Genomic DNA, 16,076 nt, shown 5'->3' on the forward strand with positions numbered 1-16,076 from the left:
GCAATGTAAATGATGCTTAACGTAAACCCAGATCCTTTGGATTAGTGTAACGGCTCTGCACCACACCGCTGGCATGCACAGCACGGTGCTCCTCACAGCACTCGGGATGGGGCAGACTCCCCTCTGTGCACGGCCAGGGAGCCCCAAGGGTACACCTATTCACCCCAACCTCTTGTCCAAGGTGCTCCCCAGCCCGACTGAGTGCCACAAAGCAACACAACCTGCGGCATCTCGGTCTGCATCATCATCACCGCCATCCTTTTCCTCCTCTCCTCTACCTGGCACCTTCCCCCACCGCGGTGTCCCGGCCCCGTTCAGAGCAGGACCCGCACGGGCCCTTGGGGGTACCAGGCCCCGTGTGTCTGGGCCCGCCCCGTTCCTCGGCGGAGGACGGTGCCTGTAGGGGGGCCACAACGCTCGAGCCGGAGCCCGTGGAAGCCCCCGGGGCGTCCCGGCCCCTCCGAGGGCGGCTGGTGGGAACGCGTGGCGCCGGCGGAGGTACACGGGTTGAGCGGCGGCCGCCCGCGAGGAGGGGGCGGTAGCGGCGGCGCCTGCGTGCCCCCCGCCGCCGAGGGGGCCGCGCGGGGCGCTGGGGCGGGGTCTGCGGGCGCCGACGGGGCGGGCGCCACGTCGGCAGCGGGGAAAGGCGCAGGAGTGAAGTCTCCGGCGGAGTCGAGTCGAGCCTGCCGCGCGGTGAGTGAGGCCGAGCAGCTGCTGCCGCCGTCCCGGCCTCGCCGGTAGCCAGGTGCCCTTCCTGCCTCCGCTCCGCTCCTCCGCGCCGAGGAAGGGAAACTTCTAGGGGAGGAGGCGGGAGGGGACCCGGCGGAGCCGCCGGCGGGAGAGGCGGGCCCGGGGCCGCCGCTGCTGCCACCTGCCCCCGGCGCTTCCCGCCGCGCGGGCGGCCCGGGGCGGTGCAGCCAGCCCGCCTTTGTGCTCTCCGCCGCGGCACCGCCGGGCGGGAAGGACGGCGAGAGGGCCGGGCCGGCTGCAGCGGCTCCGCCGCGGCCTTGGCTGCCACGTCAGTGCCGCCGCCCTGCGCCGAGGTGCCCGGCGGTGCCCGCGGCCGGCGTTCATTGCCCGCCGCCTCCCGAGCTCTGCCGGGGAGGCAGGTAGCTGCGAGGGGGGGACGTGGCGGGGGCTTGGGCCGCGCTACGAGGGGGGTGTGGGGCCTCGACGGGCCGGGGCCGGCGCCTCCTCGGGTGTGGGACCGGGACCGGGACGGGTCTCAGGGGCGGCTGCCGCGTCCTGCCACGGCCCCCTTGCCCATGGCGGAGCGCCTCCGCCTCCCTGGGTGGGCATCCGGGGGAGCCAGGCTCAGCTTGGCCTCCCTGCTGGCTGGTCTGGTGCGCCCCCGTGAACTTCTGTGTGCCAGGAGAAGCTTTGCTTCGGGTGGTCGTCTTAGACTTCGCTGTGCACAGATATTCCCTGTAGTAACCTGCTCTTTATTCCATCCATTTCTCTCAAGGCCAGGTTGATGGAGTAAGATGTGGAAAGTTTGTTTTTGTAAGCTGTTTGGGAGCAGCTTAGCTTTATGCGTTCACCTAGCCTAGGTGTTTATGTGGTGTGGCCTGAAAATTAATGCCCGTTATTTTAGCCGTACAGCTGGTTCTGGTCATGGTGTGAAGCTCATAGGCAGCCTCTGCAGATGCGATTAAATGCTTCCTTCTGCTCATTTAACCAGGCTGAAAACGAGAGCTCTGAATCAGGATGTCCCTCCCTGAGGAAGACAAATACCAAGTGCATGTAGCCTGCTTAAGTGTTCAGGCAGTATGTCTCTGTAACTGGAAGGATGCATACAAGATGGCTTAATTTAGTATGCAAATACTGGTTTGTATGCACATCAGTTATAAGCCTGCTGAGCAAATGCTACCCAGACTTTTTTTCTTTTTTAAAGCTTTCTGTTAAGCTGTGGTTAAACATTCAGTGAAGTTGGTGTTGCCTCCTCAGTTCAAAAGGTGGTCCTTGTCTGGCAAGTCAGCAGGTCTAAATGTCAGGCAGGAGCCAAGAGACAGGAGAGGGAAAGAGCTCATTACTTCATTAGCAGGGGGTGGCAAGGAAGTTCTGGGTGGCTGCTTTATTGCTCTGGCTCTTAGGTGTTGTCAGGTTTTGTCTTTGGAGGTCTCATGGAGGAGGAGTGCTGAGGCAGTGTGGACCTCAAGGCATTGTGGCAGTTAGAAGAAATGGAGAAGGCTCTGCCTTAGAAAGCTGAGCTAGCAGGAGGCAGAGGATGACAGGACTGGTAAAATGGAGCTTCCATGGCCTTTCTGAAGCTGCGCCCTCTGCCTTACTGGCATTTACTATTTAATTTGTAGAAACCAGGTTTGGAGGATTAGAAAAGGGGAATTTGAGTTTCTGCATTTTCTTGTGAATCCTTGCTTTGGAGAAAACTTCATTTCTACCATCAGGTGTTCCCTGGAGCCTGATCTATGTTTTAGTTAAGGGTGATGGAGAAATGCTGGATTTTCTTATAGGCAGATATGATGCTGTAATGTCCTGTGCAAAGTTAAGGGTTGGGTTTTTTTGTTTTGCAGGAGATATGCCTCCTTTTTTGTGTGTGGTGTATTTGTTTTTTAATCCACCACAGGCACACAATTAATGATGCATTACCTTCCCAGCTGTGTGCTGAGCCCTGCATGACTGTGAGCCTGTTGTTTAGATTTCTTATGGTAGACTTGGCATATTTTCTGAGAGGGTTGTAGCCCATCCTGCTATAGCTTTAAAAGTAAGCTGTGTTCACACCTGGAAACTTCTGATCAGCTTTCTGCATTCTTTCCCTGAAAACTGTCTTTTTTCCCCGTCTGGAATGGGCATGCTTGCTTCCAGGCCAGTCTTGCTTTGTATAAAAATCTGAATTTTGAAACTTGGCTTTTAAACAGGAGGCTTGTTGAAATGTCAGCTATGCTCTTGGTTTTTAGCTGCACGCTTTCTACGTGCCTGGATTTGCTTTTTCGCTTTAGTGCTGTTCGCGTTGACTCTTTCTACTTGCAGAAGCTCAGTCAACTGTCTCCTCTGCATTAGCTAACTGCAAAGCACATTTCCATGTCGGCTGTGCTCTGAGGGTTATGTCTGAGAGAACTAACAGCACTGAGCACTCCTACCCATACATGTTACAGGCCCTAGTCCAAGGTGTAAAGCAGGGAAGCTAATAGTCAGGGGTCAATTGTGCAGCTTGAAGCAGAACCCTGAAGAGCAGCCATGGGTGGGATTACCTTTCTGGCTTCATGCTTATTTCCTTGTTTAATTTGGAGAGCAGAGCACTGTACTCTTTCCAAAAGGAATTCCTTAAAGTATCACCCCTAAAAATAATTACTTTTTTCATGTATGTGAAAGACATGAGGTTCACTTTGAAATCATCTGCAGCCACTGGAAGAGGGGAAGGAGAGCCATGCACGTGGCAAGGGTTGTTTTGTCTTCCATCAGCTCCGTAGCCAGGCTTTCTGACTGCATAACTGGTGGGCAGAAGGAAGATCATTGTTTTATGGTAGACCAAGACGAGGCAATCGGTTTGTTTGCAGTTCTGTCAGGTGAATAGTTCCAGCCCTGTCTGCTCTGCAGCAGCCTTCTGGAGCAGCATTATGCTGCCAACTGAAGTTGGCCGCATCCTTGGGTAGGTTTGTTGCTACCCGCAAATGTCTGAGTAGTGGCATTGAAATGAGCCAGTTTTTACTGGCTGCTGCTTGGGCCAGGTTTGCTGTGCTGAAACAGTGGGGCTTTTTGTTTGTGAAGTCAGAAAGGCATTAAGAGCATCATCTGAAGCTCAGGAAGCTGCACACATGTCTGTAATGGTTAGAGCCCACTTCTCAATGGAAGGCTAAAAGTTTACACTGATTGCTGTCTAAGAACTGCAGACTTGTTAAGGAGAGGCTGTGCCTTAACAGTGATTACGACATTTTGTAGTGATCCTCATGACAGCATGTAGAGCGAGTAAAATTATTTCCATTGCCCAAGAACGCAGCAGGAATCGGTGTTTTGGTGAGAGGAATCTCTTAAAACTTTGGCGTCTTAAGGCCATGCCAAGTGTGCTTCTCCCCAAGCATGGGGCTCCATGTTTATGATTCCCAGCATACACCCATTGCAGGTATGTGGCAGTAGATGACCATAAGATGTCGTTAACCTTTTACTTTTCTCGTAGGTGTATGCAGGATACTTGTGTGGAAACAGCTAACTAGAAATCTTCACAAAGGAATATATTTGGTGAGAAAACTTTATTTTAATCATCTTTAATGTGAATGTACATGTGGCTGTACTGTCACCTCCAGAGCTTCCTCGGGCTTTCATTTAGGGTCCTGAAACAGCATTCACATTATAAATAGCTCTTAAAAAACCTCTTCCAAACCAGTTCTTTCTTTACAGCTGTGTAAAACTTGGAAGCTTCATATTCTGACAGTACAAAAGTGTGTTTTCTTCTTTAAAACCAATTTAGTGACTTTTATTATTATTCTTTTAGTGTGAAGGATACATAATGTGTTGTTAACAAAGATGAGAATTTATCCCTTACCTCTTGAAGGACTAGCACCCTCCTAGTGCACAGGGGAAAAAAGCAGAAAGCAGTTTACATGTGTCCCTGTTTGAAATATCCTTTAAGATTGGGTTTGCTTCCACTTCTTAACATGAGAAACCACCACACATCTGCACAGATGAAGAAGGAAACTGGAGAGTGCCACTGATACGCTAGATGTCTGCTTCACGAATGCCTGTATGAGTTCTGCCAGGACTCAGAGATCCTACCTCATTCCATGGGATCATTTAATGCAGGAGTTAAATGAAGCAGGAGGCTTTTCCCCAGTGACAGAAGACACTGTGAATTTGGCATCACAGGATGAAAATGCTAAAGATTTCTTTGCTTCCAGAGTTCAGGCTTCTGACAGATCTTTGCCTTGTTACATCTGTAACAGTTGTGAGCAATGATTCGGTGCCCGAGGAATATTGAATCTGCAGCTTCCCACCTAAGTTTCCAAAGTTCCCTAATCAATACTGTGTCTGAATTACCCCTAATTCTCTGCAAAAAAGTCTTATCTCTGCACCTCCAGATCGTTGCCTTAGGTGTTAGTTGAGCTGTAATCTCTGTTGGGTCTCATAAATTTTGCTTTCTTCTTCTTCTTTGTGGGGACGGGCCTTCAGCAGGCAGCGTGAAGAGGAACCTCCCTTAGCATACGCTGCAGACTGGTGACCGGGGGACTCTCTTGCGAAGTGGAACATAGGAGCTTGAATCTTCACAGACAAAGGAGGCATTGAATTGTAGGTGAGTGCTTTCACCTTGATGGTAGTACATAGGGAAGGGTTTCTGGTTTTCTAAATCCAATTTTTGAAGAAAAAGCCCCATACATTCCTGCCCTCTTCGTCTGAAGACTGGATGAAGTCATCTGCCACCAAGCAGTTATTCCAGGCCTTTGACCTCCAGTCAACTGAAATACCCACCTTAAATCTCTGGAGGGGAGCCAGGTTTAAAACATGTTCCTGTAGTAGTTCCTGTTCACCAGATATGCTACACCCTGTTTAGCACGCAGGATTTGGGATCGCTTTTCAGAGGCTTTTAAGTCTCCTGACGTGTTAAATTGGATACAGGGATGCGTGACGCAGGCTGTAACCTAGATACCTGACAATTTTCTGCTGAAGTGCCTTTTTTTGGAAGCTCAAAGAAGCAGTTTCATCTGGGTTTCTTTTGGGAGTTACGTGCTGGCTAGATACAAATGCGTTAGCGGAGGTAGTTCTTTATAACAAATACTTTATCTCTGGCTTAACTCATTTGTGTCTCCCATGAGTCTGCTTTAAAACCATTTTGGTCGCTTGCATATTCCTTTGTTTGAAGTAAGACTTGCTAGGCTGTGACTTCTATTTTACTATTTTTAGGACCTTCCCATATGCAGCAAATAAACTCCTTCCAAATTCCTGATCAAGTAGCTCACATGTTAAGTAGAAGCATAGTTGCTTCATCTTTGTACAGATGTTTTGATCAATAATGTCAGGCCTGTCAGTTTCTTACAGCATCTGCCTTCTCTTTCTTACAGTGCCTGATATTTTTGTTTCAAGTTAGAAAAAAAGCAACAACCTTACATGTAACTTCACACAGCGAGGATGAAATCCTTGTATTTCTTCCAGCTTGCATTATGCAAAGGTGAATGCAAGGAAATCGGGTCCTTTCACAGTACCTGACTGCCCTCCATTGCTCCCTGGGATCAGTTGGGCCTTTTCTTCTTTGCTTTTGACTTACTGATTTGTGATTAAATAAAAGAACAAGGAATTCTATAGTTCATACTTTTTCAAATTGCCTCTTAGGCCTCATGCATTTAGTCTTCCATCTTGATGGGCTGCCACTCATTTTGCTATTTCTTAACTTCCATGATTGTGTGTGTGGCTTTTGAGGGGTACTTGTTCAGCATTGCCGTCAAATCAGTCACCCTCCAGTAGGGTTGTTTGCTTGCTTTCCTGTTCAGCTTCTTGTGTAAAGATATCCATGTTTTCTGAGTCGTGAACTGATACCCTCAGTGCTGATTGTGAGGAGTCTTTAATATTCAATTTAGGCTTGCTTCTCATGCAAAGATCTATCATTTAGCATGTGGGTGCCGTTTTTTACTGTGATGCTTTGACTTCATAATTGTACTGTGAGGGTTTTAGCTGCTGTTTTCCAGGTGAGGCTTCCCACCCTCGAGTTCTGCTTCTGCCTCCTCACTCCTTCAGATTCCAGCTACTGCTTTCTCACCCAGAGAAAGCGGGGAGAGATCTGGGCACAGCAAGAGAGGCTGGAATTATTTTTGTGCTGTCAATGACTCCTGCAAGAAATTAAATGCTTTAAAGACTTGTTCAGGGATAAGAGAACCAAGAGGTCGCTTCAGGAAGATAGAAGGGTGCTCTGCGGTATAGTGCAACTTGGTTTTCTTCTTTCTTGACCTTGGTGTCTGCTGAGGAGGGAAAGCAGGATTTGCAGGAGGGCTCAGGGGAGGAGGCAGGACTTAACACCAAGGCACGCTTTGGTGGGGGAGGAGAGCAGGAGGGAAACCTGGACTAGATATTGCTTTCTTCCCCTCCACAGGGAAATGCAATAAGCAGAGCTGCTGGCTTGAGCTTTCTTCTGTGCTCCCCCTCAGTGGCAGGGACTGCTGCTCTTGAACTGCTGTAAGGAAACAGCTTTTGGTGTAAAGAAATCTTCTTTCTGAAATGTTTTCATTCGGGAGTTTGTGTAGAGTTAAAACGGTCTAGTTCTGCTGCTGTCACCACACCATGTGTGCAATACTGCTACAAGATAAATGGAGTGTTTTCATTACAATTCTTACATCTTGTTTTCATGGCACTTACTCAGTTCTGCTGCAAGGACTTGTTTCTTTAAAGTACTGCTTTCCAGGTACTAACAGATCTTACAGGCATGCTGCTGTTTCTCTAGTGCCACCACCTCTGTGATCACTAGGCGTTCTTTTCTAGTACTTAATCGTGAGCTGTTTCATGGCAGCGGCTGTTTTGGTTTCATACTGGTTTTCTACCTGCATTTTAGGTTTGAGATGTACGTACTTGGTGGGGTGGCAGCTCTCACCAAGCCTGCTGACCTGGTGGAGGGCTCCTTCCTTCAAGTCCTGGGTCTGGCTGAAGAATGCAAAAGCACATCCGATAACAAAAAGAGCAGCAGCTTGGCAGCAGCTGCTGCAGCTTATCTAGGAGTTCCTTTGCTGTGGAACTTAAACTACATGAATTTTGTATTCACAGATTACATTTGTGCTTTGCCAGAAAAGATGTATAGCGTATGTGAATTTCTTTTTTAGGCAATAATGAATCAAATGGACAAAAACCAACAGGAAGTCCCATCATACCTTCATGATGAACCACCAGAAGGTATGTATTAGTTTTCATAATCTGATTTCTGTAAATTCACAGAAATTCATCAGAAGCTCAGTTCTCTCTTTTAAAAACGGATCTGCAAGCTGAACACCTTAACTTTCAGTTAAGTAAAGTAAGCAAGCCAGCCTTGGGATGGGATGGGCCTGGGTTATTGTTCACGTCTGCATTATCCTGATTGCAATAAGGCCACCGAATATAACTCGGTAAACAACTGTACTGATAAATTATAGAGAAGATGGGCAGATCCTGAAGGACATAATTTGCAGACTAGTTTCCAGAGATGTGAATTGGTCTGCTCTTCGTTATGTGAGATGAAAAGAGCCTGGCTTCGCTTTTGGACACCTTGCTGAGTTTACAGTGCCTTTTAAACAAGATGTGTTTAAAAATATATGGAACTTTATTTCTACTTTTGGAGACTCTTTTCCATCATACAATTAACTGTGATTCCAACTGTTGACCTAATGTCATGGTTTCATAAAAACAAACTCACTCTTGACTTCACTGGATGAGTGGCATCTTGGTCTCCAGAAGCAAATGAATCTTAAATTGGTTATTAGATCTGCAGAGGAAATGCAGTTGGTAATGAGCAGAGATCCCTTCCAGGCTGTGAATAGGCAGGACTGTGAGGAGCCCTGTTTGCATAATGTGTCTGGAAGCATACTAGATCAAAAGCCGTTCTCGGCACACAGGTTGTCTGTGTTCTGTCTTATCTTGCTTTAAGACCAAAAGTGTTGGATGTGGAGGTCGGTGAGTCCCTTTTCCTCTCAGTTCGGTGCTCTTCAATATGTAACAGCCCTTTAAAGCTCTATTTGTTGGTTTGGGGTTTTTTTTCCTCAGCTTTTATGTATTGTATAACTGAACAATTTGCTTCAGTTAGTGGATAATAACTGTAGTTCAAGTGTAGCAGAAGGGGTTGAAGCAAAATAGCTCATTCTATTCTTAACTATTAGGCAGGAAACACAAGATGACAGGGAAAGGAGAAATGGATTTTAGTGGCACAGTGGTTCTTAAGCTCTGCTATCCTTGAACTTGTTACAGCACCACGGTGTGAGGACAAAAGTCTTTTCTTTGTAAGCTTTTACGGGGTTTTCAAGATCCCAGAAGCGTTTCTGAAAGCAAATGCCATGTTGGAAAACTATGCTCTAATGTGTGTTATCTTCAAGTCTGATTTTTAAGGCGCCCTTTTTTCTTTTCTTTTTGCCTTAAAGATTGAATTGTGGTTTATACATGTTAAACCTCAGGTGTAGAAAGTGAACAGTGGTCTGACTGGTAAACTACGACTGATGGTTTCTTGAGGAAGGCAGTGAAACAAGTGGGCATTTTTTATCTTCCTAGAATATGCCGGTGGTTCAGAGCATGAGGGCAGAGTCTGATCATCACTAGATATTGCAAGGTTTTGTTTCAAATTTGTGAGCAATTAAGACTGATTTTCTTCTGTCCAGTATCTTCTTTCAGTATGACAGTAACCAGTTTGAATATGAAGACTGAATAAATGGAGAAAGTTGGTGTAGTTAGACGGAGCAGAATGAAACAACTTACCTTAATAGAAACTCCATCCTTGAGGAGGCTTTTTCCTTTTGATTCTGTTTCCAGGCACTCTTCAAGCCTTATGAGGGTAGTTAAAACACTGGAGTACCCTTGAAGAAGATCCCTGTTTTAAATGTCATACAAGGCCTTCAAATATATGCTTACGCTATCACAGAAAGATGGCCAAACATGGATGGAAGGCCACCAGCTCAATGTTGGCAAGAAGATGGGCTCTCTGAACTGGCTGCCAAAAAAAAATCCTTAGAGGAAAGGCTCAATTTCAGAACCAATTTGCAGTTTTTCATAAAGATACAAATAGCTTCAGTTTTTGCAAATCACACTCGAAGTTTGGTGCCCAAAGACTTTAAAGCCATACATAAGTACAACCAAGTTTCAGGCTTATGCTTTCTATGAGTAGTCCTATTCTAATGCTTTATATTTGCAGCCTAAGTTCATGCAAACTCTCTTTTGCTGTTGGACTCTATTCAGCAGGAAGCTGGCTGCAAGGTAGCATGATCCAAGCCCTGAACAGGGAACTGTTGTCATTTTCTCCCTAGATTTAGGAATGATCTGGTTTATCTTCTTTTTCATACTGGTTAGAAACAAGGAGACCAGGAATGCATATCCTAGAATAGAAATCAACCAGCTTTGCAGCTGCAGGGTGTTTACTGGATCTCATGGACAGTGCAGACAGGAATGAAATGGGAATGTGTCAGCCACAGCCAGAAATTATTGATATACTAAGTCACAGTCAGTATTTACACTTGTGAAATAGAGTAGATGTTGTCTACCTGAATTTATGTGAGAAGAAGCATGTCAAGATCACTTTTGTTTGTTTCTTTGTTGTTATTTTTCAAGTTAGCTCTGATAGGCCCTTTCTTGCTAACACCAGATCTGGCTCACTGAAATCAGGTCTTAAAATTCACTGTGATAAAGCTTTACTCTTATTCAGCCTGATGATAATGATCCAGTTAGGTGGAAGTGAAGCACTGACCAAAGTTTTTACCAGGTGTGCAAGTCTGTTCATGAGAATCCTCAAATGAATAATACCTGGACAGTGGATTTTATACCAGGCTCTATATACTCCTCTCTGAGTGTTACTCTTTAAAGGCTTTCTCTATGTAAATAGAAATTCTGATCTGTTTGCATTGCCGGCGTGTTTTTGCTGGAGATGTCCAGGTTGAAAGGTGCTGGCCTAGAGTGAATCAGCAAGGGTATTACTTGGCTTTAGGTAAAAGGCTGTCATTTGTATTTCTAGTTTCCATGGCCCTTTCTGTTATCTATATCAGTTTCTTTAATAAGAGAGACTAGTGTCAGCTGGAAGCATTTTTAGTACTTTTTGCTCTCTTGAGCTGCACTTTTCCTCTGGATACTTTTTCTTTTTTTCATTTTTGCCAAACTTGTAAGAATTTCTTTCACTTTGATGGCATCTTTTGTTTGAATTATTCCAGGCATGCGCATAGGAACCACACTTTTTCAAAATGAATTCCAAGTCCTGGGTCAGAATTGAGTTTCTGGCATCATCAGAAACTCACTGGAGGTGCCTGGGAAGTTGTTCACCCTGGTTTTCATCTTCTAGTAGATGAGTGCTGGGAGGTGACTCTTGGAAACTGTTTCCCAAATGCAAGTTGTTGGCAGTCAGGGAGCTGGAGAATGAGACCTTTTCTGCTGGTTCTCTTAAGGTGCATCACAGGGCAGAGTGAATGTGTTGACAGGGGCTGGGTAGAGGTCTCTGGTGGATCTAGATCTGATCTTTCTTTTCCCATGCCCCTCTAGTCTTACCCTCTTCGAAGCATGTTCTTTCTGCTGCTGATTACCTCACCTCTCTCTTTCAAGTATGTTTCTTCCCTAGCTATGCCCAGTGTGGTTCCACTTGCTCTTTTCTTGGTTCTCCCTGTTGTTTTTCCAGGAGAAAGGGAAATGTATGTGTTAAATCCCATATATTATCTATGGGTAGGTAGAAAATACAAAATACCGTGGAACTCTTGCCCTGCTTGCGTTGTCTGTCTGCCTCTTGCCATGGTTCACTCTGAAACTCTTCGGAAGAAGGGTTTGGGGTTGGTGAGGAATTGACAAGACAGAAGGTGAAGAATGCTGACCTGTACAACACTGTTGTGAAGACCAGAGATTTCTCAAGGTTCACATTGAAAACACCTTGCAGAGAAACGTGTCAGGGTAACTGGTTAATAGGTGCAGTAGGTGATATTTTCTTGTGTGCTTAAATACATTAACATACTGTTTCATCTTCCTATTTTGTCTTTGACGAGTAGATGATGCTTATGCAGTAGCTGCGTGTGGGGTTGCAATCTTAATTCCCTTTAAGAGGCAAGGTACAAAGATCTCTTTAGCATTTTGAAGCTTACATTTAGAAATATGAAGTAATTACCCAACTATTGGGTAATTGGAAGGCTTCCAACTATTGGAAGGCTAATTCTAGGAGTCTTTCTTATTACTCTCATACTTTCTGTTATTTCGAGGCTGTGTAATTGTACCATAAAATACAGAACAGAAATTTACTTACACAGCATACAGCAAGAGACTGTGCAAAACGTAGGTTAAACATAACATTCAAAAGAAATATTTATGTACTCAACAGCATGCAGAAATCCTATGGTTTGAGATTTGGTTTTGTGCATCATATTGGGACTTCTGTTGAGAGCCCGTAACTCCTTATATTGATAATGCCTTTGGGGACCACTTTTGGTATTTCATAGAATCCCAGCCTGGTTTGGGTTGGAAGGGACCTTAAAGCTCATCCAGTTCCAACCCCCTGCTATGGGCAGGGACACCTTCCACTAGACCAGGTTGCTCCAAGCCCCATCCAACCTGGCCTTGAACACTGCCAGGGATGGGGCAGCCACATTGCTATGTATTATTTATTATTGTATTATTTTTATTATTATTCATACATTATTATGTATTTATTATTAGAAAATAAACCCTTTCTTTGGTACATTTCCATACTTCATTTAATCAGCTTATTTGGCCATTGGACTCCTCCCTCCCTGTTCCAAATTACAGAAAAGGCCTTTCTGGAAGAAAATTAAATGCTTTAATCATAGCTCTGTGATTGATTTCATTGTTGCTTCCTCCCTCAGGTTCAGTAAAAGACCACCCGCAGCAGCAGCCTGGCATGCTTTCTCGTGTGACTGGTGGCCTCTTCAGCGTCACAAAGGGAGCTGTTGGTGCCACGATTGGGGGTGTTGCTTGGATTGGAGGGAAGAGCTTGGAAATTACCAAAACAGCAGTTACATCTGTGCCTTCAGTGGGAGTGGGGCTAGTCAAAGGAAGTGTTTCTGCTGTAGCTGGAGGTGTTACAGCTGTAGGATCTGCTGTTGTAAGTAAAGTGCCTTTAACGGGAAAGAAAAAGGATAAGTCTGACTAAACCCAAAACTGAGACATATTTGATTCTCCAGAATATTACAACAGTGGCATTAAAATCTGCTCAGATTTGGACCATGAGAAGCCATGTGTCTTAGACACTTTACCTTCTAAAGAGTTGTGCAAGTAACTCGATTTCATCTGAAAAGGACGGAGGAAGCTTGGCTAGCACGGCGTATGAAGATTCATTAGAGCCTAGATTGAAGCTTTGTATCTGGTGAAATGTTACACTTGATAACTATAGAAGTGAGTAAGTGTATCTGAAGGGGTAATACATGTATTCATTTACTGTAAGTCTTTTGCAGTTTTGGACTAAAATGTGAACATAAACTTGGTAGTCTCTGCTGTACCATCAATATGATGAGATGCCATTTACTGTTCTCAGTGGTTTCCACATCCTCCTGCTAAGGATTCTTCAGCTGTGTAATGGCATTGTTGGATGTACCTGAACAGTTTGGGTTATGAAACTATTTGCAGGCAGCCTGTAAACTCCCAGTGACTGCATTCTGCCCCTGCAGACTGGAGCAAATAGAACTGGTGGTGTGCAGAAACTGGAAGTCAGAGTGGAGAGAGAAGCGACAGGGTTTGACAGCATGGTAGAAGCGATCATAGAGAGTAAACTAATGATGCCTTATTAGAGAAAAATATCTTTTTTACGAGGTGAAGCTGTGTAAAGAACTGTCCAGTCGTTTCAGTGCAGTTCACAGAATGAGCTTTAGACTCTCTTTATGAATCCTGATATCTGAAACCTTTTCCATTTTTACTGAAACAAGATTGCTCCATCTCAGGTGTATTTAATGATATGCATCTGTCTATCTCCTGCAAGTGAAAACTTGCTTCTAATAAACTTCTTCTAGACACTAGAAAAAATGATGGCTTAATGGAAACTGGGCTGATATTTGTGGTCATCTGGCACAACTGTCTGACTTGAAATGCCTTTGTGTAGTTGGAAACCACTGAAGAACTAGCAAAGCTGTTGTCTCAACTCCATGATGCACCAGGTTAAGTTTCTTGCTCTGTTTAAGCAAATGCAAGGAATTTTTCACTACATCTTTCTCTTATACGTTGCATTTTGATGTTTGAGTCAAATGCAATGCTCATATTTAAAAGAAACCAAAAAAGGTAGATGGGGCCTTAAAAGAAAATAAAAGAGAAAGAAACATCATCCAAGTAACTTGTATACTGACAGATTCCAAATGCTGACACATCTCCAATGGGAACATCCGTAGGTCCTCTGCAGCGTGAGGCAAAATGCACTTGTAACAACACAGCTTGAGGTTGCCTTAAAATAGAAGCTGTTGGTGATCTTTCTTCTTGTGTACTGACTTTGCAAACACATAACCTCTTTGGAAGCCCACAGGAGGTGGCTGTGAATGTTGTGTATGCAGTGTTTTCTACAAACTTGTGTTCCTGCACAGAACTTCTAAGCACATAAGTTTCCTTTTTCAGTGGCCGAGGCTGTACAAGAAGGCTATATAGGGAGACTTTTTAGATATTAAAAAACAATCAAAACATATCACTTGTCTAAAGCTTAGTCCTATATTCACGGGTGTTGAAAGTGTACTATGTGTAAGTTATGGTACAGTAGTCACCTAGCCTTTCTGAGCTGTTGGTACTTCAGCTACACTCCAGAGCAACTTTATCTGGTATTAGTAATTGTATATGTTGGTAGTACAATATTTGTAAGCATGGGGATTTGGGGTGGTGGGGAAAGCAAAAGCCCAGTAAATGGCTTTATCTGCTCCTTTTGTTAGATGCACCAGCTGCTCAGCTCCAACCTGCTGCAAGGGTGTGGTAAGTTTATGCAACAAATGGAAGACTTTAACTGTTTTTATAGTCAAAGCTAATCACATAGAATATAGTGCAGTTTAAGGATGCCAGTTGGCTGTAGAAATGAGCTAGCTTGGATATCAGAGGCAATATGGCTGCAGCAAATAATGTGTGGTCTGCTGCGCAGCAGTTCCCAGTGTACATATATCCCCCGAGTGCTACCACTGAACCCTTAGAGTCACCTGTTTGGAGCACAGTAGTATTTGTGACATTCAACCAAACCCTTCCTAATCGTTTGCTGAAGACAAACGTTGAACTGCTCATACCCCTTTTTTTATGACATTCTCTAATTTTATACTATGAAACTTGCTGCAAAACGAGTATGGTCTGAGATAAGCAATGTGAGATCTGTAACGAGCTGCCGAGACACTTCATGTTTTGTTCTTGACATATCCTGTAGTTATTACCTCTGAATCTTGTAACTGAAACACTTTAACATGGCATATGGTTTTAGTTTTCAAAAACAGCTTTGTCCTATATCCTGCATATTTTCCATTCACTTCTGAAACTTGTTTTGTCTTAAAAACTTGTTCTGATTCTTTCCTGACACTTGTGAAACATTAAATTGTTGCTGTTTCAGACACTTGAAAGCTTCCTTAGTTTATGTGTGGAGAAAGGCATACTTAGGTATAAATCTTCCCACAGTACCATGCCCTGGAGTGTCAGTTCAGCCATATCTAAATAGCGCCAACCGGCTCTTAACAAAAAACGTAACTTCACTGTGTAGGCTGTGCATAGACACAACACAAAATCCCTTTTTATTTCCCTGAGAACTGAGGCATGAGGATACCCACTCTTAAGATTGTAACTGAGTTGAATGGAACATGGAACTGATATTTTCAGGGGAAGTGAGGTGGTTGTGTCTTGGGGTTGTTTCTGTGGTGGTTTTATTTCACCTTCCTTTTCTCAGCCCCCATTTCAAAAGGGGAAATGTTCATGAAGACTGCTTGTATGCCTGACTGCTCACTCTGTAATGGAAGGCTGGGCTTTTCTGTGCAAGGCTTAAACAGTTCGGACTGTTTCACTTTGCTGTGCGTAACAGCAAGAGATGAGGAAGCAGATTTCAGCAATACAATGTTTTAGTAACTGGGAGCTTCCCTGAGGCTTTATTATAAATGAATCCTGGGAAGAAGACAGAAACAGGTGCCAGGCAAAGTGTTATGAAGGACTGAATGAATTTCAGTCTGCTGGTAGAGAGAAGGAATCTTTCTGCTTATGCTTGTTTCGAAAGGGGAAGAGGAGAGAAACTGAAACATTCGGAATAGAAGATGAGTTTGTGATAACTCAGGCTGTGACTTAATGACGGAAATACGTCTTTCCTGTTTTATCTGTTGCCACTGGAAATAAAATACTGTAAGTGATGGGAACAAGCTGTTTCAGGAACTTTAAAAACAGATACCTGCAGAAATGCTGAAACTAAATTTTCAGGGAAAACTTTTACGTCTTGGTTTCCTTTTCATCCTAACCCACCGACTGATTCTGTGATTCAGCATTACAGATTGTGTTATGAG

At 44.6% G+C, this 16,076-nt stretch overlaps 2 protein-coding genes across 6 annotated transcripts; one reads left to right on the forward strand and one right to left on the reverse strand.

Moving 5' to 3' along the window:
• Positions 1-274: 274 nt before the first annotated feature.
• LOC115605323 (basic salivary proline-rich protein 2-like) lies at positions 275-2,704 on the reverse strand. Its single transcript, XM_030479589.1, has 2 exons — positions 2,608-2,704; positions 275-1,113 (listed from the first exon to the last, which is right to left on the reverse strand). Exons 1-2 carry the CDS (start codon positions 2,702-2,704, stop codon positions 275-277), a joined length of 936 nt encoding a protein of 311 aa, XP_030335449.1.
• On the forward strand, positions 440-15,155 carry TMEM263 (transmembrane protein 263). Of its 5 annotated transcripts, none has more exons than XM_030478457.1 (5): positions 440-498; positions 4,133-4,194; positions 5,122-5,242; positions 7,752-7,821; positions 12,453-15,155. In XM_030478457.1, the coding sequence occupies exons 4-5, from the start codon at positions 7,758-7,760 to the stop codon at positions 12,737-12,739; spliced, it is 351 nt and encodes a 116-aa protein (XP_030334317.1). In that variant the 5' UTR covers positions 440-498; positions 4,133-4,194; positions 5,122-5,242; positions 7,752-7,757; the 3' UTR covers positions 12,740-15,155. The 5 variants fall into 5 exon arrangements, with proteins under 5 accessions (XP_030334317.1, XP_030334314.1, XP_030334319.1 ...); XM_030478454.1 differs by lacking the exon at positions 440-498 and adding an exon at positions 607-693; XM_030478459.1 differs by lacking the exon at positions 440-498 and adding an exon at positions 607-693 and having other exon boundaries at positions 5,125-5,242.
• The last annotated feature ends 921 nt before the right edge of the window (positions 15,156-16,076 follow it).

This window comes from Strigops habroptila, chromosome 3 (assembly GCF_004027225.2).
Source record: "Strigops habroptila isolate Jane chromosome 3, bStrHab1.2.pri, whole genome shotgun sequence".
Classification (NCBI taxonomy): Eukaryota; Metazoa; Chordata; class Aves; order Psittaciformes; family Psittacidae; genus Strigops; species Strigops habroptila.